Source organism: Cyrtonyx montezumae, unplaced genomic scaffold (genome assembly GCF_038088225.1).
Source record: "Cyrtonyx montezumae isolate F1298 unplaced genomic scaffold, pur_monq_1.0 scaffold_3, whole genome shotgun sequence".
Taxonomy (NCBI): Eukaryota; Metazoa; Chordata; class Aves; order Galliformes; family Odontophoridae; genus Cyrtonyx; species Cyrtonyx montezumae.
In genome coordinates this window covers 102,121,218-102,143,218 of record NW_027072034.1, presented here as the reverse complement: position 1 = coordinate 102,143,218, position 22,001 = coordinate 102,121,218, and the positions used below count along the sequence as shown (strand labels likewise).

Here is a 22,001-nt window from a genome sequence, read left to right as displayed (position 1 = left end):
TATCTTGCCTTTGTAATATTAGAAATCTAACGTGGTTTGCATTGACACAAAAATAGACAGTTCTTGTGCACTCAGACTTCCATTTCTAGGTATCAGCTGGGTAACACTGGCTGATCTTTAAGCTCAGTGGATTCTTTGTTGATATTTTGTTAATCTAACTCAGTGCTCACTGTGCTCATTTTTCCTCTTAACTGCTAGATTTTTTCAGGATGAGAACACTGCAACCCACAAAGCTGTGGTTCCATTAACAGCACTGAATATCAGAGCACTGTCTTGCTAGCTTCTCCTCTGATGACCCCTCATTAACCTTGCCTAAAAAGCTTCCAAAGCCTTTTTCATATGCTGCAGAAATGCGCACAGAAGAACACTTGTCTGTTCTGTATCCTACTTTTTCTGAACAATAGGATGGGAGCTGCAGTAATTTCCCTCAAATGTTCAGATATTTGGAAAGCTTGATAAAATGCTGCTTGGTGGAACCTCAGCAGAGCTAGATATTTTATTTACCTTGTTTATGATTCACTTTATCTATAATTCACCAGTACTTTCAAGTCTGACATAGCTGTGCGTTGTCAGAGCACGTCACTTGAAGTAGATTCATTCCTATTAATTTGTCTAGTGTTTTCTAGCACATCTCTTTTAGATAAAAGATAGCTGGTGTTTCTCCAGTGTGGCTTAAAAATAAAAAGCAAATACTCAAACCTGGTACTTATGTGAGCAACATAGCAGTGCAGAATTTTTGGATCTAGTGGTGTGATGTGCAGAAAGCAAGTTGTCTGTCTGAGAAGAGAAAGCACTCAGTCTGTTACTTTCTTTCTTGATATATTCCTAATAAGTGAAAGAAGAGAGAGCTTCTCTTTAACTTGTTTAGCAGATCACTCACTCAGCTGTTCAGTTGAGTGTCTCAGTTCATTTTAAGTATATGCCTGTAGTTTTCCTAGCAGGGCACTGTTGCTTTTACTGACATCTGAAACTCAGTCTTAGACATCCAGTACTCCTTGTCAGTTTTATTGTTGTATTGAAACCTTTTGCTTCTGAATTGTTCTGTAATTTAGCTCAGGCCCCTTCAGTGCTCTTTGGGGCCACATAGCAGAAATGGACAGTGAAGCCAGGCAAGAGGGTGAGACCTCTTCTTGAGCTCATGAGCACTGAGCCCTGCAAGGGCAGTTCTGGGGTTGCTTCTGGATCCTGTGTGCCTTGTGGTCCTTGTCACAGTGCTTTGGGACAGCACTTGGAAAGACTGCAGGAAGTTGGAAAGGAGAACACATGGAAAAATGGCTCAGTAAAACCTATTAACTGGTGTACAAGCAACCCACTTGAAATTTAAGATTAATTTAGATGCCAGAAATGTATTTCCTTTCTTGTTTCAGAAGGATGCTGAGCAGACATTAAGCTTTGGCTCAAAAAGTCACCGAGGGAATATAGATAACTTCTGCTGATGTGCCTCACTTTCTGTGAGTTGGCAGAGTAGCTGATCTGTGATTATGTTGGTTTTAGTTGTCTTTTTTTTCTTCTTCCTTTACATAAGGTACCTAGGCATACAGATAGAAGGCAGGCTGCAACAGTTCTGAGTAATTCATGCTCTTGCAGATTAAATTCGTCAGCCCATATCGAGTATCGTAAGTGACCAAGATTCCTGTCTTATGTTGAATGATGTAAGTAGCTGTGATAGCTGTTTCCTGACCAAAAGAAGTCAGAGGGAAGTATGTGGATAAATGAAAGCTGCCAAGAAAAGATTATTGAATGGTATTGAGCTGAACAATTGTTTCACTTAGTGCCTCTCTCTATTCAGGCCCCTGGCACTGCAGAACCATAGGTCACGTGCTGGGAAGCCTTGCTGTTTGTCCTGGCTTGTCAAAACAATTTAATGTAGGTGGAAAGGAATGAATGAAATGAACGAAGTGGGCTCGATGCATCTGTTTCAATTTGTTGGAAGGGCAGCCTGGTGATTGGGATGTGACACTTCAGTCCTTCAGGGAAGCTACTGGTTCAGGGAGAACAATGCTGTCCAAATTATGAGGTAGTTAAGTCCATTTTAGGAAGCGAGTTCTCCTTGAGCTTGACAGCTCGTGTATTTTTAAATATTTGGGCTATATCAGCTCAGCACTTGCTGTAACTGAGATGCAAGAATGTGATTTGCAAACAAGCAAGACTTAGGAGTTCATCTTGTCTGCCTGGCGTTGCTTCATTATATGGTCAAAATGAATGCCTGGGGGAGGAAGGAGGGAGTCCAATCTTTTTTTTAATTATTATTTTTAGTTGAAATTTTGAAACAAATTGGCCTTTGAAGAATAGGATATCAACTTGTATATTTTTGACAGCTCTTAAAGTGGTTTCTTCTTTATAAAATTTCTCTGGAAAAAGCATCTTATGTGCCTTTATATTTTGTTTTGTTTGTTTGATTAAAAAAAGAGAACATTGCATTTGTTTACATGGTCTTGTGCTTTGTGATACTGGAATGTCAACCTATGAGGTCTGCTTGCTGGAAACAGCAAATACATGCTGATGTCTTCCACCTCTACACCTGCTTAGGCCCTGAGCTGTGGGGGGGGAGGGCCATAGGAGACACAGATTTTATTTGTTTCACCTTTGATATATTTTAATCAAAGGTGATAGCTTATTTTGAGTGTGATGTACTGTGATACTGGTTATTTAGAGGTGGGGATGGAACTGGAGCAAGGGTGGCTCTTACATTCCCTTGAATACTAGTTTTATTTTTCAAGTACATTCACCATTTTTTGCTACCTAGCATCAGTGCTCCTTCAAGGAAAGATGTATAAATACTTGTTATAGATGAGTGTATGATCCATGGAAATGAGGGCAGTTAAAGGCTGTATGCGTTGCTGGTGTTATGAAACAAGTGGCCTCTGTCCTTTTCTTACAGCTCTGTTCAGCGTTAACTTTGGCTGCTGCAGCGTGCTACTGGAAGGTGCGACGTTTCCTTGGTTGCAGAAATATTGCTGTTTGCGTGGAATTTGTGTTCGTTGGCCTGTATTTGTGTCCAAACTTGTCTGAGATCATTAGGGCGCTGTGGCTTCCAGAGAAGTGCTGTATTAGTATATTGTCACTGTCTGGAGTTTTTTTTTTCTTCTATTAATGCCAGCAGTGAAATGTTGAGTATCTGTTTTAAACGTCACAGATACATCTGCAGGAACACTGTGCTACCGTTGATGTGACCAGAAAGAGAAATGACTCAAAATACGTGTGCCTGTTAGGAGCCTGCTCCTTGATAAGAGTGATTAGCACTTGCTAGTTTCTGTTAGGCGCCAGAAGTACAGTAACAGGGAGAGCCCATTGAGGCCCTGAAGTGAGATTAGGCATACGCAGGTTTAGGTGAGAACTAAAGGTCGTGTGTACTCTAAATTTGGTTAGTAACATCTGTGAAATTCACAAAATGCAGGGAAGTTAATCTAAGTGCATATCTACAGTCTAGTTTTTGGAGAAAAATAAATGCGGATGTTCATACTACATAGCTAAATCAAAGTGATATGAGTAATTGCTACACCACGTCTTTTATAATTACCAGAAATAGTAATCGTATGTAGAGCTATACACATGAATTAAATGGATAAAGAGCAGAGGCTGTGAATACTCTTTGTTTGCATGATTATTGTGATTGTGCATTCTGTTCATAGCACTGAGTTTCTTAAAGCATGTGTGTATGAACTTTCGAGCAGTGTGCCGATAGCAGCTCGCTACTTTTCTGCATCACTATTGCTTGTGACAGTCAGGACTGAACTTGTGCTGCTCTTTCTTGAGAAAAAAAAAAAAAAGCTACTAGCTATGTAAGACCTCTCAAATGGGAATGCTACTGCCATATTAAAGAAACCCAATAAAAAGCAGACCGACCAACCAAAAACCGCCACCAAATCTGAGCAGGCATGAATATTTACATGTTTTCTTAGTGTTGCTGCAAGCATGTTCTGTCAAAACTTACGTTTGTGCAAATACGCTTTCTGAAGTAGTGAGGGGAAGTGGTAGCACTAATTTCTGCAGAGGGAAATAGTTGCAGGATTGAATGCTTTTGATATCAATTAATTTGTGGCACTTAAGAACTTGGTGTTTTCCTAAACAACCATAAATATTTGCTAAGTGATTGACGCTTGTAAGTACTGACTCTGAAGTGATTTCAGACCTGTTCTCCTATTTCATCTGGAAGGCTCCTGGGCTTCTGGAAATTGGAGCTTCATCTGGGAATGAAGTAGTCCATGCCTCCTAGGAAAAGTCGATAATTTATGTGAATAGAGGATGGTTTAGATAGTAGCATGGCTGAGTAGTATTGGGAAAACACATTAACCGTTAACAAAGGAAGAGGAATTACAGACTAGTGGGCAATTCTGAACAGTTTGAGTAAACCCTGTGTGCTTATTCTACTACCTTCTAATGGTAATGTAAATGTGGAATGGAGTGACTTGAAGTTGCTGCTCATCTTTGATGAAGAGGGCACTGGTTATTTGTAATTAACTGGCAGAAACATAGATTATAAAAATATGGGTTTTAGGTGCATCTTGAAATGTTTTTAGTGCTGGTTTTTGTGTGGATCTGACTTATCTCAGTTGGTCAACCAGACTGGTGTGACTATGCATTGGTAAACTGACAGCTGAAAGTTGCAAGGAGACTTTTCATATTTGCAACTTACTCCTGGTCAGCTAGGCAGAATCTTGAAGATATTAGATAATTGGTTGTTGGTAGATAATACAGCAATATTGTCCAGAAAAGCTTTCTCATGACCTGTCTCTGGCCAAAAGCTTGCTGTCTTTGTAGTGTGAATTATGTCTTTGTTTTCCTTGATGCTAGATTACAGGAAACTTGCTCAATCATGAGGTCATGCTTTTAATCAAAGAAAATCCAACCCAGATTTATTTGTTTGCCATTATAAATGCATCCTATATGTTAGGTTTTCTGCTCTATCACCTATATGGAATTAATCCAACCTGTTACCAGTGGTTGGAATTCTATGCTCGAAGGAATAACTAAAGATTATAGGTGTTTGTAATCTGAGAGATGTGCTTTAAATGATCCTGTTTTGCCTGTCCTTGAATGAATTTTTTAAGATATTGTCCCCTTTCTACCTGAAGTAAAGCAATCCCTTTGGAGTAGGGATGGAAGAAATAGGAGTAGGAGATGATCCCCAATAAGACTGTAAGGAAAATTATGATTTAAAAAAACTATAATAGAATGTCTTCTAAATAGAGCATTTAAGTTACTGCATGAGTAACTATGAACAAAATAGTATTTGAAAGATGACTGTACATGACTATTTTCCAGGTTGCTGCTTCTCTAAGAAATAAAACAAAGCTTTATTTTCTTTTCCTTTAGGATCGGAAACTATCCAAGTCAGAGCGACAAAGATTTAAAGAGGAAGCTGGGATGTTGAAAGGGCTTCAGCATCCCAATATTGTCAGGTTCTATGATTCCTGGGAGTCCACAGTCAAAGGAAAAAAATGTATTGTCCTTGTGACGGAACTCATGACATCTGGAACATTAAAAACGTAAGTAAATTCTGGGGTGTTGAAGCACTTGATGAACATCATCACAAAATTAGAGCATTTGGAGAAGGTGATAATTCAAAATAGATAAGGACAGAGGCCATTTTTCTGAGGGCTAAACTTCTGAAGCGAATTCTTTAAGAAGAGTTTTAGTAGTGCTGCAGGGTACAATGGAACGTTGTTTATGTTAGCAAACTTGTCAGATTCTTCCTTGTGATGTCCTAGTAAGCATGTGCAGGAAAACTCTGATTTTGTGAGCTCAGTAAGAATGCTGCTTTTCAGTACCTTTCGTTTTCCTCCTGAGCTTCCTTCCATTTGGCATGAGATATATTGTTGAGTTCAAAGCACAAATTAATTCACCTTGTTTGGGAGGCATTGGGTGGTACTACAGTACCAATAGTAGAAAGAAGGAAAAGAAATAAGCCAAATACATCTTTTTAGTTAGAACTTCATGAGGTGCTACCTTAGAAAAGCCTGAAAGCATTTACAGTTTTGACCTGTGAAGTAATTGAGTGAAGCTAGATCTATTTTTAAGTGAGTTGCAAGCTAGTGATTCAAACTGCTGTGAGGGCCCTCTAGTGGTACATAAAGCTTAGGGAGTTAAACTGAAATTGTGCTTACACCTTACGCTGTACAAGAGGCACTACTTGCAGAGAACACAGAACTGTAGGGGACCTCTAGAGATCACTGAGTCCAACCCCCTGCCAAAGCAGCTCCCTAGCCCAGGTTGCACAGGTAGGCGTCCAGGCGGGTCTGGAACGTCTCCAGAGAAGGAGACTCCACCACCTCTCTGTGCAGCTGTGCCACTGCTCCGTCACTGCACTGTGAAGAAGTTCCCATGCACGTTTGTGCATAACTTCCTATGCTTCAGTTTGTGGTCATTTCCCCTTGTCCTATCTCCACACACTGCTGAGAAGAGTCTGGCCTCGTCCCTTTGCCTCCCGCTCCTTAAATATTTATAGAAGTGGATCAGTGAATTTGTTCAGGAGCATCCAGTTGCTGTTAAGCTACTGGAAATAAAGCTGCTGTGATTTAAAATTAATGGAGTGTGAGTTGCTGTCTTAAGTTGGTGCCCATTTAAATCTTGGAGTAGCATTCAGATCCTAAATGTGTGAGCAGACTGTAGGAACTTTGGTTAAAAATAGACTGTGAACTACTTGCAAAAAATAAAAATAAAAAACCCACAGTGTTTGTTGATAACTGTAAATGGACATGCTTAAAACAGGAAAAATGTGCTCTTGGGAGTTTGAACTGTAACTATAGGAAAGTGTTTCTTTCTTGAAATAGGGCTGGAGGCATAAAGAAGTTCTAGTTTTATCTATGTGTCCATGAAGGGCTTTTCTGAAGTTGTTTAAAGTATATCAGATAAAGTAAAAGGTAGTTACTTCATGTCCTGTTCTTAGAACAGTATGAAGATTTTACAGCTTTGTACAGATGCATCTATTTACAGGTATATATTTTCATAGTAGTGTATATAGTGTTGGATATAAATTTTCCTCTCTTTATTACTCTGTTCTTTCCCTCAGATTTAATATTTTATGTAACTTTGTTTTGTTATGCGGTGGCATGAACAAGATAAAGTAATAGCAGATGACTATAAGATAAAATTTTGATAGGAATAATACTTAAGATTTACTAGCCACAAGATTGTTCTGTACTCTGAAGTATGAAGGTCCTTATTTTATCCAGAAAAAAAACCTTTAATATTCTTTTTAATTGGGTATCTTTTAAATAATATATTTTTTTTCATTGTGTACTTTGTAGCTTAGTTTTTTGTGCATTTCACTGGAGATGTGATGGGTAAACTACATGAGAAATTTCTGAAAAACGAAATTTAATATCAGTATGTATTTCATTTATATCCTATTCTTATACTGCTCACTTATTTTTAGGTTATGGAGTTTGAATGAGTATTACTTCCATATTTATCCAGTGTGTTTATGCTACCTGCTTTTAAAACAAGTGTTATCTTCCTCATTCTGAGACACATCAAGTGGCAACAATGGCTATTAAAAACAAACAAGCAAAGCATGAGATATAATATGATCTTGGTGTCTTTTCATGATGTTGTATTGTATTTGTGTATGCAGTATTGTGAACTCATCCTTTTACAAATCTTCCTAAGCAGCATTTTAATTCTGCGCAAAGACCCTGAGCTTCTACATACCAATGGAAAAGTTTTACAACTCAATTACTGTTTAGAATTTGCTCTCTGACATCACGTATTAACAGAATTAAAATACTGCAAAAAATGTAAATGAAGACAGCAGTGTAATTTTTCTGACTTAAGACTTAGCCTCTAGTTTTGTTTCCAAAGTCCGTTGTATTATGTGTTCCTGATCTACTTTAAATGAAAATATTAATGATCTGGTAAGACATGTGCCTTTATAACTGTTTCTGCTAACTAACTGCTAAGTAGAATTTCTTCTGTCTTCTTGAGTTGAGATGCTGTGATAGGTCTTGAGCCTCCTGGTTTAAAAAAAACCAAAAAACAAAACACTACAACAACAAAAACATAAAATTGCAAGACAGAAAGCCAAACTCTAGTTCCTACTTTTCTCTGTTTTTGAAGATAACTATTAGGAAAGCCTTGTTTTCTCATCTTGTATTCTTTGCTAAGATCAAGTATCAATCTTTAACTGACAACTACCCTGTTAATTAGAGAAGAATGATGTTGATCAGCTAGGAGCAAGTTCAGTGGATGCCATTAAGGTGGGTAAGGGTTGGAGCACCTTTGGTAGTGACCTAACAGCAGTCTTCCAGAGTCATAGGCTCTTTCTGTTGGTGCTTGGTGGGTAGGAGGATTAGAGATAACAGGCATAACTGAATAACTGAAACTAGGGAGCTTCAGACTGGGTGTAATAAGAAACTTCTTGACAGTGGGGACAGTCAGGCAGTGGAACAGGTTGCCCTAAGAGGCTCTGCTGTCTCATTCCTTGTAGACACTCAAGACCTGACAGTATACAGCCCAGATTGACCTGGTCTGACTTCCTGGCTGACTTTAATGTGGAAAGGAGGCTTAGTCTAGAGACCTCTCAAGGTCTTCTGAAATTTGAGTGACCGTATGTATAATACATGGAAAATTAAAACCTAATGGGCTAATAGGGCTATCCATGTATTTTTAAGTATTTACATATCCATTTTAAAATACTTTCTACCTTAAGTGACATGTGACTTAGTTTATGACAGTGTTACGGAAAAATTACAACAACACTGCAAGATGTTGGGTGATGGTTGGACCCAGATCCTTTAACAGCGAGAAGCTGGCAGTAGACTAGCATATTTGAAACCAAGAATGTAATTAGGGATTCCAGATGCTGAACTGAAGTGCCCCTACCATGTGATCTTTGGAACAGACTCAAGAGAGATGAATGAGGATTGTGTCAATAGCAGGAATTCAAGTGGTAGCTGATGTGATCCAGAACTTCCTTCAGCTTGTCTCCTACCTTGGGTTGGCATTTTCCCTGTCTGTCTTTACATTCTGTTTCAAGGTTCCTTCTGGAACTAGGTCCTAATTGCTTTTACAGTTATGTTTTCATAGCAGAATTATTACTAGCAATTTCTTTTCCAGATCTTCCTCTGAAGTGGAGAAGTTAAAGTAACAGGAGTTTAATTAAGTAACAGGATTCTTTTTGCTGGTGTTAAGTAGTTCTATGGATATGTGGAAGATTGAATACTGCCACTGAATTATTGAACCTGACTTGATTTTAAGTATGTAGCTGTCACAGAATTTACCACCAGTCTTGTTGCAGTGTAAAACTGGTCAGACTTTTAACTGAGTAACCTTGGCCGCATAAGAATAGAACTATTGCTGAACACAGTGTACCATTTGAGCAGTTCCTTCTCTAAATGTGTTTCAGCCCTTACTTTTTAAAAAGGAAGAGCTCCTTCTTTAAACTAACACTTCTACCTGAAGGAGGGTGTGTGAGAATACACAGCTGGAAAACACAACATAGGTCATTCACCTTGTGGTATCTTTAATCTATCGAAGTTTAGTAGAGAAAGATCATGCTTGTGTATAACAAAGATTGGAAAATAATTTTTTGTATGAATTTTCTCTTTTGATGTGGATTTCAGGAAGAAACAATATTAGAACAGTTGAGACCGGGTCATGTTTTGCCTGCAAAGGGGTGCAGATGTTATGTATATACTTTTCACATCAATCCATTAGCATAATCATTGTAAAGGTCTTCTTTTCCTCTCTGTAGTTCTGAAGTGGTGAGTAGTAACTAAACAGATTCAGACAGTCACTTTCTTTGTGGGACAGCAGCAGGGAAGTAATCTCTCGAATTTTTGATTTGCTTTACAACAATCTAAATTTGATGTAGGTTTGAAGCGTAATCTGGAATCCTTGCTCAAATTGATTGGACTAACATTGACAACTAAGGCAGAATGATTTTGCAACTCTTGCACAGTTTGCGACAGCTGTGTTCTTGGCTGTTCTTTATTAGCATCTTTGGCTTTATTGCCCTCTTCCCAAAGGTTCACCAAGGAAAAGATTTTAACTGTTTAAGCAATGGTAGGATAAAATATAGGGCAAGATAATCACCTTAAATAAGTAGATAAGGAGTTGTAATGCATATGTTTTTTAACTGTTGGGAAAGCAGTGCCTTGAAACTTAGCAAGCTAAATGCCTGATTATCTTAAGGTTGACTTGGTATGCAAATTATTTCTTAAATAATTTAAATAATTCAATCATTTAACTTTCAACACTATAGTCTTGTGGTTAGAACAAAGTAGGTAGAAATTTTCTATAGAATGGCTTTTATTTGTGGGAGGGGGCATCTATCTTCAGCTCTTTGATTTTTGAACTACACAGGTACTTTAAGAAGTACCTGAGTAGATGAAATTAAAATGTCTGAGTCTCTTTAGTTACTGCTTTCTCACTTTAGAACAGCAAATGATACAGCATAATCTGCTACTTGATAGTGGAACTGAATTTTGAAAGACAAGTGGTTGACCCTGGAGCCTGTTTAATGTACTGTTATTTTTTCACTAGGTATCTGAAAAGATTTAAAGTGATGAAAATCAAAGTCCTTCGAAGCTGGTGTCGTCAGATACTGAAAGGCTTACAATTTCTACACACACGCACTCCTCCCATTATTCATAGAGACTTAAAATGTGACAATATCTTCATTACTGGCCCTACTGGTTCAGTCAAGATTGGAGACCTTGGACTGGCAACCCTGAAGCGAGCTTCTTTTGCCAAAAGTGTGATAGGTAAGTCTCTACTGTTTAGAAGGCTCCTGAGCCGGTCTCTATACTTGGGAATTTGAGCCTTAAGAGCTTTCCTTAGAAATACGGTTTCAAAGGTACATGATCAAAGCCTGAAGATATGTAGGCTTGATTTCTCGGCTGCTGAGGTCACTTGGAGTTCCTGATGAGATGATGATGAAATTCTGGATATGTTTTATATTTGTATAGTAACTTAAAATATTTCAGAACATAGGTTTATTGCCTTGCCCGACAGTTTTGTGCAACATTGTTGATAAAACCACTCTTAACTATGCATGAAAGGTGAGAATTATGTCTCTTCAAGAAAGTTGAAATGGATTTTGGTGACTATCAAACATCTTGATGTTCAGTTCAACATTAATGCATACAGCCAATTTTGTCAGTTGTCACCAAGTGTTAATATTAAATCTTCTACATTTGGCAAGTAAACATCTAAGATGTATCCAAAAAATAAAAATATATCACAGTCAGACTGGGGTATAATGTTTTAATCAGAAGGTCCCTGGGCTGCAGGTTTTTAAGTGAGGAGGATGCATTGGGGAGATACTGTCTTGTACTTGCTTTGTTCTTGAGTATCCACTGATGACCGTTTTCAATAAATAAGCTATTGGATTGATTGAACTAGTACAGTTTTTCTTGTAAATTCTTTAAAGAAATGGTTTTATCAGCTTTGTTCTTATAGTTGGATGAATAGGCTGCCAGGAATGAAATTGCTTTTATTTCCAGTGTCTAAGCTTGCTCAAATGTAATATTGCTCAACAGTCCTATATTAGATACCCAAATGGGATCAACAATGTATACCTGTAAACTCTCTTGGAAGTGATTGGTGAAATATTTCCTGCTTCTTAACCAGGTCAAAATATTAGTAGGAATGAAAAGTATACACTGTACAAAAAAATATTTTTTTTAAAATGTGCTCCTCTTTTTTCTCAAATTTCTTATAACAAAATAATCATTTTGTATGGCAATGGTTTGCCTTTGGATAAACGGCTACAATGACATTTTTCATTTTGTATGGTGAAAACAAAAGTGACTGTTTGATCTATAAAATTATCTTGAATCTGGTATCTGCAGGAAATAATTCTGTGCTTAAATTTACAGAATCAAACTTGTCTTTGATCAGACAGGGCAGTCCCTTTGATTACAGAGGGGATGCTGTGATGCTTCTCTGAACAAAAATTTTCTGCAAACTATTTAAATGGGACTTGTTGAATCTCACGCTCTATGCCTGTAACTCAATCTCTCTGTATTTCTAAGTATTTTTGACTGTAGGATGTTCTTCACTAATGCCTGTATCTGCAGTAGGCCTATAAATATACTGCAGGTGAGAAGGTAAGTATATGAAGAAGAGGGCTCTGGTGAGTGGCCTTTGCAGAAAATTACTTCTCATTTTCTATCGTGAAGATTTAAATTTTTTTAACAAAAAGAGTTTTTCATTGCAAGGCCTTTCCTGAACCATTCTACTTCAAAAAGTAGGTGGAGAGCACTAGGACAGAGACTAGCTGTGGGCTCTTACCAGTACTACTTCTTTTGCAGCAGAGGGCGGTCAGGTAATTCTTGAAACCAGGTTTAATATGCCTCCTTTCTTACAGGGAGAAAAGGTAAGTGTCTTAACTCTCCTTAGTATTTGGTTTGCAGCCTATGGCTAGTCTGTTTTCCCTTCTCCTTATCCTCTTTCCCTCCACTTGATGTGTGATTCAGTCTGTTCTGATACTTGCACTTAACATGCATAAAATGAGAAACACATCAGCCCTTTCATGCCATTCTTAATTCCATAAAGACCTTGCAATGGAAGACTCGCAAAGCAGTTTGATAAAACAGAGTGACTGAGGGTTTCCTCCCTCTTCTTTTTGCCTCCACTTTCTTTTGTCTCACAGGTCTGCCCATCCACTTCCTCCTGCGGTGAGTAACGCCAGCAGCCTCTGCTCGCTTTGAGACATTTAGAGTCTGAATCGTTCTTTTAATTTAAGGTACCCCAGAGTTCATGGCCCCCGAGATGTATGAGGAGAAATATGATGAATCCGTTGATGTATATGCTTTTGGGATGTGTATGCTAGAGATGGCAACGTCTGAGTATCCTTATTCTGAGTGCCAAAATGCTGCGCAGATCTACCGTCGAGTGACAAGTGTAAGTTCTTCCCCACTACTGGCTCTAAGGCTGTCAGTCTAGCAAAAGAGTAAAGCTGGACAGTGTGCCACTATGCAAATGTTTGCGGGGGGAGAAGAGAAGCTAGCAGGAGTGTTTAGGGGGATGGATGGAAATGAATAAAACAGTTCAACTTACCCCAAATGGTTGGTCAGAAGCTTGTAAAATATGTGAATGGAAATAAAATGTTGTATGCGTTGATACTTCTTCAGTATACAAGAAGATATTGCACAGGATTTAAAACAAACTTGACAAGAAGGAATAGAAAGAATAGCGAGGCTGGCCATTTGGGAGAGTAAAAACTTGCACTGATTTATCTCAGAGTATCTGCACATCTGCAAAGGGAGAAAGACTTTCAACTGTCTACAAATTGGAGGAAGTATTATTCCGTTTAATCTCCTGGTGTGTATATTTTTTGAGCTTTGAGGATTTAATAAGAAGCAACTTGCTTAGGTCTGGAAAAATAAAGGCTTATTCCTGATGCCTCATGCTGTAAGAGGCAGATATAATTGCTGACTGCAAACAGAGAAGAAAGGGTCTTTAGAAGCAATGAGTTGTGAAGGAAGGCTTGGTGAAATAGAATGATTCCTTATTTGAAGGGGAATGTGAGGGAGGCACAGGAGGAGGAAGAAGAAAAAAAGAGGAAAAATAACCTTTTTTTATCAACAAGAGTAAGCTTTTAATTTACTTTTTTTGATGATTAACCTACCTGTAATCCTCTAACTCAAAAATAATTAGTAAAATCTAGTTGATTAACTACATACTTTAATCTGCTGGCCATCTGGATCAGAGAAGGAAAGAAGAAAAAAGAAAAAAAGTAGCATATTAAAACAAAAAGAGTATCCTTTGCAATGCTTTTGTATGTTGACCGGAGTCAAAGAAATAATTTCAGTATGGATGGGTATTTTGCATCAGAACAGACATTTGATGCAATTACCCTGCCTATTCCTTAAAAAGGGGTAGGAACTGGGCCACAATGTAAAGTTAACTTTTGAGATGGTCTCGGGCTTGGAAATCTCTGGGAGCATCCTTTCCCTGGTCTGTGAAATACAATTAGAAACTTAGACTTACTGGGGTTCTACTTACCACTTGTTTGTTGTACCTTTGACAAACTTGAATGTATCTTTGTCCCCAGTGTTTTTGGTTGACTGTTGAACTTCTAAGTGGATGAGGAACACAGAATGGTAACTTTTTTGCTCAGCCCAGCACATACTTCACTGTACTCTGCTGCTGCTGTTTCACAGGTTGAATTTCATTATTGACTTTTTTCTGCTGTTTCATCTTCTGTTTGACATCTCTAAAATTCATTTTGATACAAAATGAAGATTTCCTTAATTTCAGAAGGAGCAAAGAATGGGAAAGTAAACCAAATGGAATGTATATGTCTCTTCTTCCAGGCAGAGAATGAAAGGCTATATTGATGTGTTTTTTTATTGTATGACAGCCATAAAGCGGTGTGTTTTCAGTTTTGTGGGTTTGTTTTTAAACAAACACTTGAACAGTTTTCAAGGAAGACTTTAAATGAGAAGACAACATTATCTAGAAATAAAGTGTAAACCCTTTTTAACTGACAATGGAAAATTTACTGTTTTTTCATAAGCAACACAATGGTGTTATGAAATAATAAACATTTTATATTCTTCATACGGATGTGGAAAGAGCCCTGCTGTTTTCTGCTCTTGTCCTCTTCTCCTAAGATTTCGTTAGATTTTGAAGGATGTTTTACAATTTTTTTCAGTAGCTGCATTTGTGGACAAGGGTTGCAAACAGTTGCAAAATTCAGTACTTAGAAGGTCAACATATGAACCATCAACTATAGCATGGAATTGCAAGATTTCCTGTATGAGTGAATCCAACAGTACTTACCAACACACTTCCTTTTAACTTAAGATAGGAGGCAATTGTGGTTTGTAGTAAATGTTTAGCATTTCCAATTCAACCCTCTAGTTTGCTACTTTCCTAGGAATATTTAGGAACATTTTGAGGTAGCTGTAGTCTTGCTGTGCCTTAAATGAAAGGATGATTTTATCTAGATGCATGAACAAAGACCAGAGGTAAAGACAGTAGTGGCAGTCTGTCATTGGAACATCATGGATGTGGAAGCATAAAAACCACTGAAACCTCTAAAGTCAACAAGATAAAAATGTGCAGTCTCTCAGTGCAGGAGATATGTATTTAAATTAATTGATTTCCCTCAACTCCTTTCTAGTTACTGGTGTGCTTAGTAATAAGTACTGCTGGTCTGTGAGCTTAGACCCTAGCTACTGTGTAGGACAAGAAATCCTGTTGACGTCTTAATGTCCGAGGTATCACAAGGTATCACGTTCTGTCAGGACTGGCTTGCAGTCTTCTTTCTTGTTTTGTCTGTATGTTGCTTCCTCTTTGATCATGGCCTGAAGCTGCGTTGGTTGCTTTCTGACCTTACTCTTTTGTGATTAGGATTGCTCTAGCTGGTGTCCCAGACACTGCAGCGTTGGCTTAAAGCATTTGCCACAATTGCTTAGAATACTGTTGTATTCTCCCTTTCCTGTTTAGGGTCTTCCTTTTTTCCTGGAAGAAGTTTTCTGGTGAAATAATGTAGTTAGGTAAGCGAAGATGTAGATATCAAGTCTAAAGTTTGCCCTTGATGAGATGTTATTTAGCCACCCATTTATTAATATTTAATAAGTTCATAAGTTCATAAGGTTGGAAAGGACCTATAAGATCATCTAGTCCAACCATCCTCCTATCACTGTCCCTACCCAACTACTAAATTAAATCCTTTAGCACCTCATCTAAATGCTTCTTGAACAGCGCTAGGGATGGTGCCTCAACCACCTCCCTAGGCAGGCCATTCCAGTGCCTGACCACTCTTTCAGAAAAGAAATGCTTCCTCAGGTCTAATCTAAATCTTCCCCGGTGCAACTTGTGGCCATTCCCTCCCGTCCTGTCGTTATTTATCAGGGAGAAGAGGCCCACCCCCTCCTCACCACAACCCCCCTTCAGGAAGTGGTAGAGTCTTGAATGTCTTGAACAACAGCACTGCTGGATGAGTCTGGTGTTCCCAGGATGTTTGTCTAGTCTATATTCTCACCGAGAATTTTTTTCCCCTAACAAAAGATTGTTGGGATAAAGTTCCCAAAGTTTCCCTGACACAAGAAGTAAGTGCAAGATTTTAAACTTTCTTCCTGGCTCACGTTGATTAGAAGTATTCTTTCAGTAGAAGAATCTAAGTAACAACCGAGTTTAAACTCTACCGTTTTTAAACTCAGCTTTTCTTTACTGGAATGTTAAAACAGCTGGGAGAAGTTCTGACACCAAGTATTTACTTCTTTGTATTACACCTTCCAGCAAACTCCATCCGGACTCTTTCTAGCAGTTTCTTTAGAAAATATCTGCATGTTTTGTCACTTATATGTAGGAGTCTAGCCACCCTCTGTATCAAGACATAATGTGGCGTTTTCTCAACAGAAAGCATGTTTTCTTCTTTAAAGCTCTATAGTGTTCTTTGGAAGTAGCTCTAAAAAAATCACAGGAATTGCAATTTCTTTGTCTTATTTAGAAAGGAAAAACAAACACATTAACTCCCCTGTGATTTAGGCAGTAAGTCTCTTCATTTAGGCACACATTGCTGCTTACTTGGCCTAAGAAAGCACCTACTTTAATTGAAAATAAATTGCAGTATTAAGGTAGTGTTACTGGCTCCTGTGATGATGATGATTATTATTCATTACTATTTATTTCAGTGTCCAAATCCTGTAAAGTAGTACAGGTAGTTAAATACAAAATGTGATCAAGATACTTAATTCTGTTATTTGTTTGCACAAGTGGCATACAATCTTGGTAAAATTCAGTCTTTCCTGTCCGACATTTTTCCTGTATATCAACTGGTATTCCTTCTTTGACTTCTGGCAAGTTATTGCAATATGCATTAAACAAGAAATATTTGAAATGAGCTATCTGTGTATTTAAACGAATACAAATATTTGTAGAATAAACTTCTTAAGTATGATTTCTTAATTTAGACTGTTTGGGAAAGGAGTGCAATTGAAAGTATGACTGAACTAGCTTCAGCTGCTTCATCTCAGCCTTTGGTGTGACTGATATAATCCATGCGGTTGCTTCAAAAGCTGGCTTGTCTTTTTTTGGCTTTTTTTTTTGCTACGTTTGTTCTCAACTCACAGACACTGATTACTTCTACACTGTGTTTCCTTGAGGCTTGCTTTTTTGCAACAAAAGGATTATTTTCATAAATGCATATTTGCTCAATCTCTAATACTTAAATGTCTATGATTCACATTTTCTAGGTGACTGACTAGTCTGGGACCAGATAAAATAACAATTGATGAAGTTTATTATGCAGCTTTGTCTTATTCATCCACAAATACTGCTATCAAGAAATAAAAACTAGCATTTTCATTCTAAACAAATTAAGACCATCCCTGGTTTCAGGTGTACTGAAAATCTTGCACATATACATGAACAGAAAAGTATTCTATTGTCCTCTCCCATTAAATAAATTTAAAAGCTAAGATTTCCTGGTAGTCTTGTTTGCTGTAATTAATCTTTTCCACATTTACTTGGACAAAGTGAAGTTTTTGACTTACCTTTTCCTTCACCAAAAGTCCAGTCTCTTCTCTAAACAAAAGTCTGCTACCTGAGCCTTAGGATGAGAGAGAAAAAAAACAAACATTTTGCATTTTGACTTGAAAAATGAAACACAATGTTCTGTACTGAAATGTTCCACAGAATGTGCACAACTTTTCTCATCTCAGTTATACAGAGCTTAAAAAAATCACCTGAGGGAACAAGGTACATAATGAGTAACCAGACCAAGGCAGTGTGTAAGTGGTTTAAAAATCTAATTTTCCTAACTTGTGGGAACTGAAGCTTACTGGTTAGAGTGAAGGTCATTCTCCTGGCTGGAAACCAGTCGCTTGCTAAGTGTTGCTGTTTGGTCACTTGAGATTAAACTAGTGACTTTAGTGACTTAAAAGTTAAACATCATAATTGCCAAATTTGATCAACCGAGTTTTCTTTATTTTCACTGGAGTCATCCCATCTATCCCATCTTTCTTCTTTTGCTTCCCTAAAGGCAACAGTAAATATAAATGCTTAACCTTTAGACTTGCAATTAATCGTACTTGTGTCTAGTGACTATTTATGAATATTGTTTTACTTTCTAGAAGATGTACATTTAACAACTTGCATATCACAAGTTCTGTTTTTTTTTGTATCAAATAACTTGGTTTCCTATGTATAGATAGACAACCATTCTACCAAGTTTTTGAATGGGAAAAGCATTGGGAAACAGTGGAAAAGTAGGGAGAGGGAACTTACAAATAAAGCAAAGTCTCTTGTTAAGTCACATACTGAAAATCCATGAACCTTCAATCAAGCACAGAATACACAGTAAGAAAGGAAAATTCTTTTAACTGTGTTGACTGAAAGAGGAAAATTCAGGTACTGAAGTATCAAGTGAGGAAAAAATAGAAGCACAAAATCTATGATTTTTCTAACAAATGTTATTCCTCAGTTTCATACTAAATGGATTAAACAATATGTAAGCTTGTTTCTCATAGCTGTTCATTTCAGTTGCAGGAATTCTGAACAGCGCTCCTTTAAGATTGAGGAACCTTCCTGGGTAACAGTACAGTCACTGACTCATTTTGGTTCAGAAATACATCAGCTTAAAAATGGAAGAGCTATGAAATAGGAATACGAGGTGTCAAAACATTAATATCTTAATGTTAGCTTATAGTCATCTTTTTAAAGAAATAATGATCTAAGTGAGAAACAGCATAGATCAGCTAAAATACAGAGATGTAACATGCTGCACAGTATACAAATCCAGGGTAGGTATCTGGAATTGGGAGAAAAAGAGATTCATTCAGCTGAATTCCCTTCTAGAAGGAGATCACTTCTGTGAGTTGGTCTTGAGGCATTTGTACTATTCAGCAGCGAAAGTTTCTAGATTACAGCTAAAGCAACAGAATATGTTAATGTTGATACTGTATAATGTGGTTTGACGTGAAGTTTTTCCTCTATTGTTCACTGCTGAGGTTGGAACGCTTCTCAATTTTGAATTAGATTTTTAAAACATTCAGAAATTAAAATGAGGGAGAAGCTGCAAGCTGAGCTGCAGAACATGAAGATTAAGTGCATTTTTTCCACGTGGAATTGTAAGATTTGGTTACATTACAGGCTTTGGAAATGTAGGCTTATTAGCTTTTTAAAAATTTCAATATACTGAGTAAACAATGTATATTAAAAAAATATCAATAACTCCAGATGATAAACTGTTGTAAAATTGTGTTGCTAATACATAATATTGTCTGGTGTGGAGTTCTATATAGCTCTGATGTTAACTGAGATACATTTAACTGAAAAGTTGAAAAGGTGACTCTTCTGTTACGAACAGAGAGGTGTTACCATGGGAGTCTGATACCTTGATGTTATTCATCAGCATTGTGCCATTAGTCAGAAGTACTGATGTTAAAAATGGGTGGGCTGCTATTTCTTGTCCTACCACCTGTATTCCCATGGTTGTGTTGGCATAGAAATGAGATGACTTCAGGAAAGTTTTAGTCTTATGGAAGCTCACAGGGGAGTAAGTTAGTTAGAAGAAAAGTTATTTAGAGATGTTATGTGATTCATAGGCCAGAACTCCACCAGATTTTTGCAGAAACACTGTATATTTATCTCCAAGTTTTTGAGAGCTGTTACCAGAACAGGCTGTGACATGCAAGCATGTATGCCTATTTGAATGCTTTTTTGTTGTTGTTGTTTCTATATTAAAACAGCGAGAGTTACTAAAATGGAATGAAATTTTACAGTAGTTAATTCCCAAATATAGAGAATCATTGCATCATCTAGGTTGGAAAAGATCTTCAAGATTATTTAGTTCTACCGTAAGTTTCACCTACTATTCCGTCACTAAACTGTGTCCATTAGTGCTGTGTTCACCTGCCCCTTAAATACCTCCAGAGATGGGGATTCCACCACCTCTTGGACAGCCCATTCCAGTGCCTGAGCATGCTTCCTGTGCAGAAATGCCTAATGTCCAGTCTAAACCTTCCCTGGTGCAACTAGAGACCTTGCATCCTATCGCTTATCACCTAAGAAAACAGCCCATCTCTCTCTTTGCATACAGCCTCCTTTTAGGAAATCATAGAGAGGGATGAGGTCTCTATTCAGTCTCCTCCAGACTGAACAACCCCAGTGCCATCAGTCATTCCTTGTGACTCCTTCATCAGCTTCACTGTTCTCTGTGTGGTCTCAAGCAACTCTCCTTGTAGAGAGGGGCCCTAAACTGAACACAGTCTGGAAGGTGCTGTCTTCCAGTGCTGCGTACATGGGTAATCACTTCTTTAGTTCTCCAGGACACGCTGCTTCTGATGAGAGAAACACCAAGCTTAAAGGTGTGTGAGAAGCTCTGTTTATTGTGCATTATGTTTTTATTCTGAAGGGTAAAAAGGCTTGTTTCTCTGTCCAGTGAAGTTATTTTGAGCTTTCTAGTACTGAGCTGTTGACTTCTTAAGATAAATATCTCTCAGAGATGTTTCTGTCTTACCACCTATTACCACTATCATAATCCTGTGCATAGCAGGAATATTTTAGTACCCTCATCTGAAACTGAATCTTTTGGTATACAAATAGATGTCTTAAACTCCTATTCTGATAAGTCAGAAAATAAAAGGGATGGTGACTTTTGTTGCATTATATGCTATTTTTGCAGTTTGCAACGTTATCCTTGGCCACAAACACTGATTTATATCTGTTTAGTACGTGTTTTCTAAGTGTTAGTTCTAGTAGTGAATGTGCTTTTATGGCCCACGAGAAAGATTTAATGCTGGATTGTTCTTTTAATTCAGTTCCAAGTTCACTAGACCAAGTTCACTAGACTCTGTGGATTTAGAATTACTATTGCTGTACTCAGATTTTAGAATGAGTGTTAGATGATTTTTATCTGTCAGACTGGTAGCTAATTAAAGCAGAGAATGCAACTAATATGATACGATTTTTTTCAAAAATACATTTTCCATACTGAAAATAGAAGAAACGTTTTTGTTTTTAATATTGTGTCACTGTGGCGTATCTATATTTATAGCACTGAGATGTGTGTCTAGGCATGTTGCCATTCTCTTGAAAGCCATTTCTGAGCTGAGATCCCAACAAAACGATGGGCTATTCAGCTAGCTTGAGATGTTCCCCATTGCATTGCACTGTTCTTGCTCAGTTAACAGAGGCAGTACTCCTGCTTCAAAGTGATGGAGTCCCTGTTCCTGAAGGTTTTCATAAACAGGGTAGATAGGGCACTTAGGGACATAGTTAGTGGGCATGGTGTTTATGTGTTGATGGTTGGACTAGATGATCTTACTGGTCTTTTCCAACCTTAATGATTCTAACTGTTCCTAGACTTCTTGTCCACTCAGACTTTACTGTTGTTTCATTAATATCATCATCGTGTGTATTTCTTAATAAGCCGTTTTTTACTGCACAGCCTTATGGTTTGACAACTATGGACTAAAGAATTGTATTCTACCTTTTGATTACCAAGTCACCTCTTCTAGTGATTGTGTAGTTTCTTCTATTCCTTAGAGAGGAATGCTGCAGTTACAGGAGGTGCTGATTAATTCATCTACTTTTAAACTAAGAACACGGTTCAGCTTCAGATTCTTCTGATTTTGAAGTAAGTTTATGTTTTTTCTTACCTGGAGGCACTGATGAGCAGACAACTTGCACAACTGGAAAAAAAACTGTAAAGCAAATTGTGTGCTAGGCCAGGAAACTAGGCAATGTGATGGGTGTAAGGTGTCAGATACACTTCAGTAATGTCACAAATAGAACAGTTTTGGAAAGAAACACAGACAGTGATTTCTCTAGGGTAAGAGTGGTGTTCGTTAAAGTTCTTAAAGGAGCTCTTATAATCAGATTAGACTTCATGTGCATGGAGTTGTAAAGTTCTAATGCTAAATTTCCTGGCTTTAAATAAAAGCACAACGTTGAGGCACTATCAGCTTTGGAGACTGGATGGATGTGGAGATGATAGCAAGAAGTGATAAAATGTCAAATAGAGGAACAGATTCTGTTCTTTGTACTAAGGATTCTCTCACACTAGTAACTAGACGCTTCCCTTAAGCAATCTCAATTCA

The 22,001-nt window shown here is 37.7% G+C and overlaps 1 protein-coding gene across 7 annotated transcripts in view; it reads left to right on the top strand.

Moving 5' to 3' along the window:
* Positions 1-22,001, top strand: part of WNK1 (WNK lysine deficient protein kinase 1) — a 97,428-nt gene that overhangs the window by 24,850 nt on the left and 50,577 nt on the right. For all 7 annotated transcript variants that reach the window (XM_065742557.1, XM_065742556.1, XM_065742554.1 and 4 more), the window contains exons 2-4: positions 5,317-5,489; positions 10,486-10,706; positions 12,692-12,849. In XM_065742557.1, the coding sequence (XP_065598629.1) occupies positions 5,317-5,489; positions 10,486-10,706; positions 12,692-12,849 (552 nt within the window). The remainder of the gene's footprint in view (positions 1-5,316; positions 5,490-10,485; positions 10,707-12,691; positions 12,850-22,001) is intronic.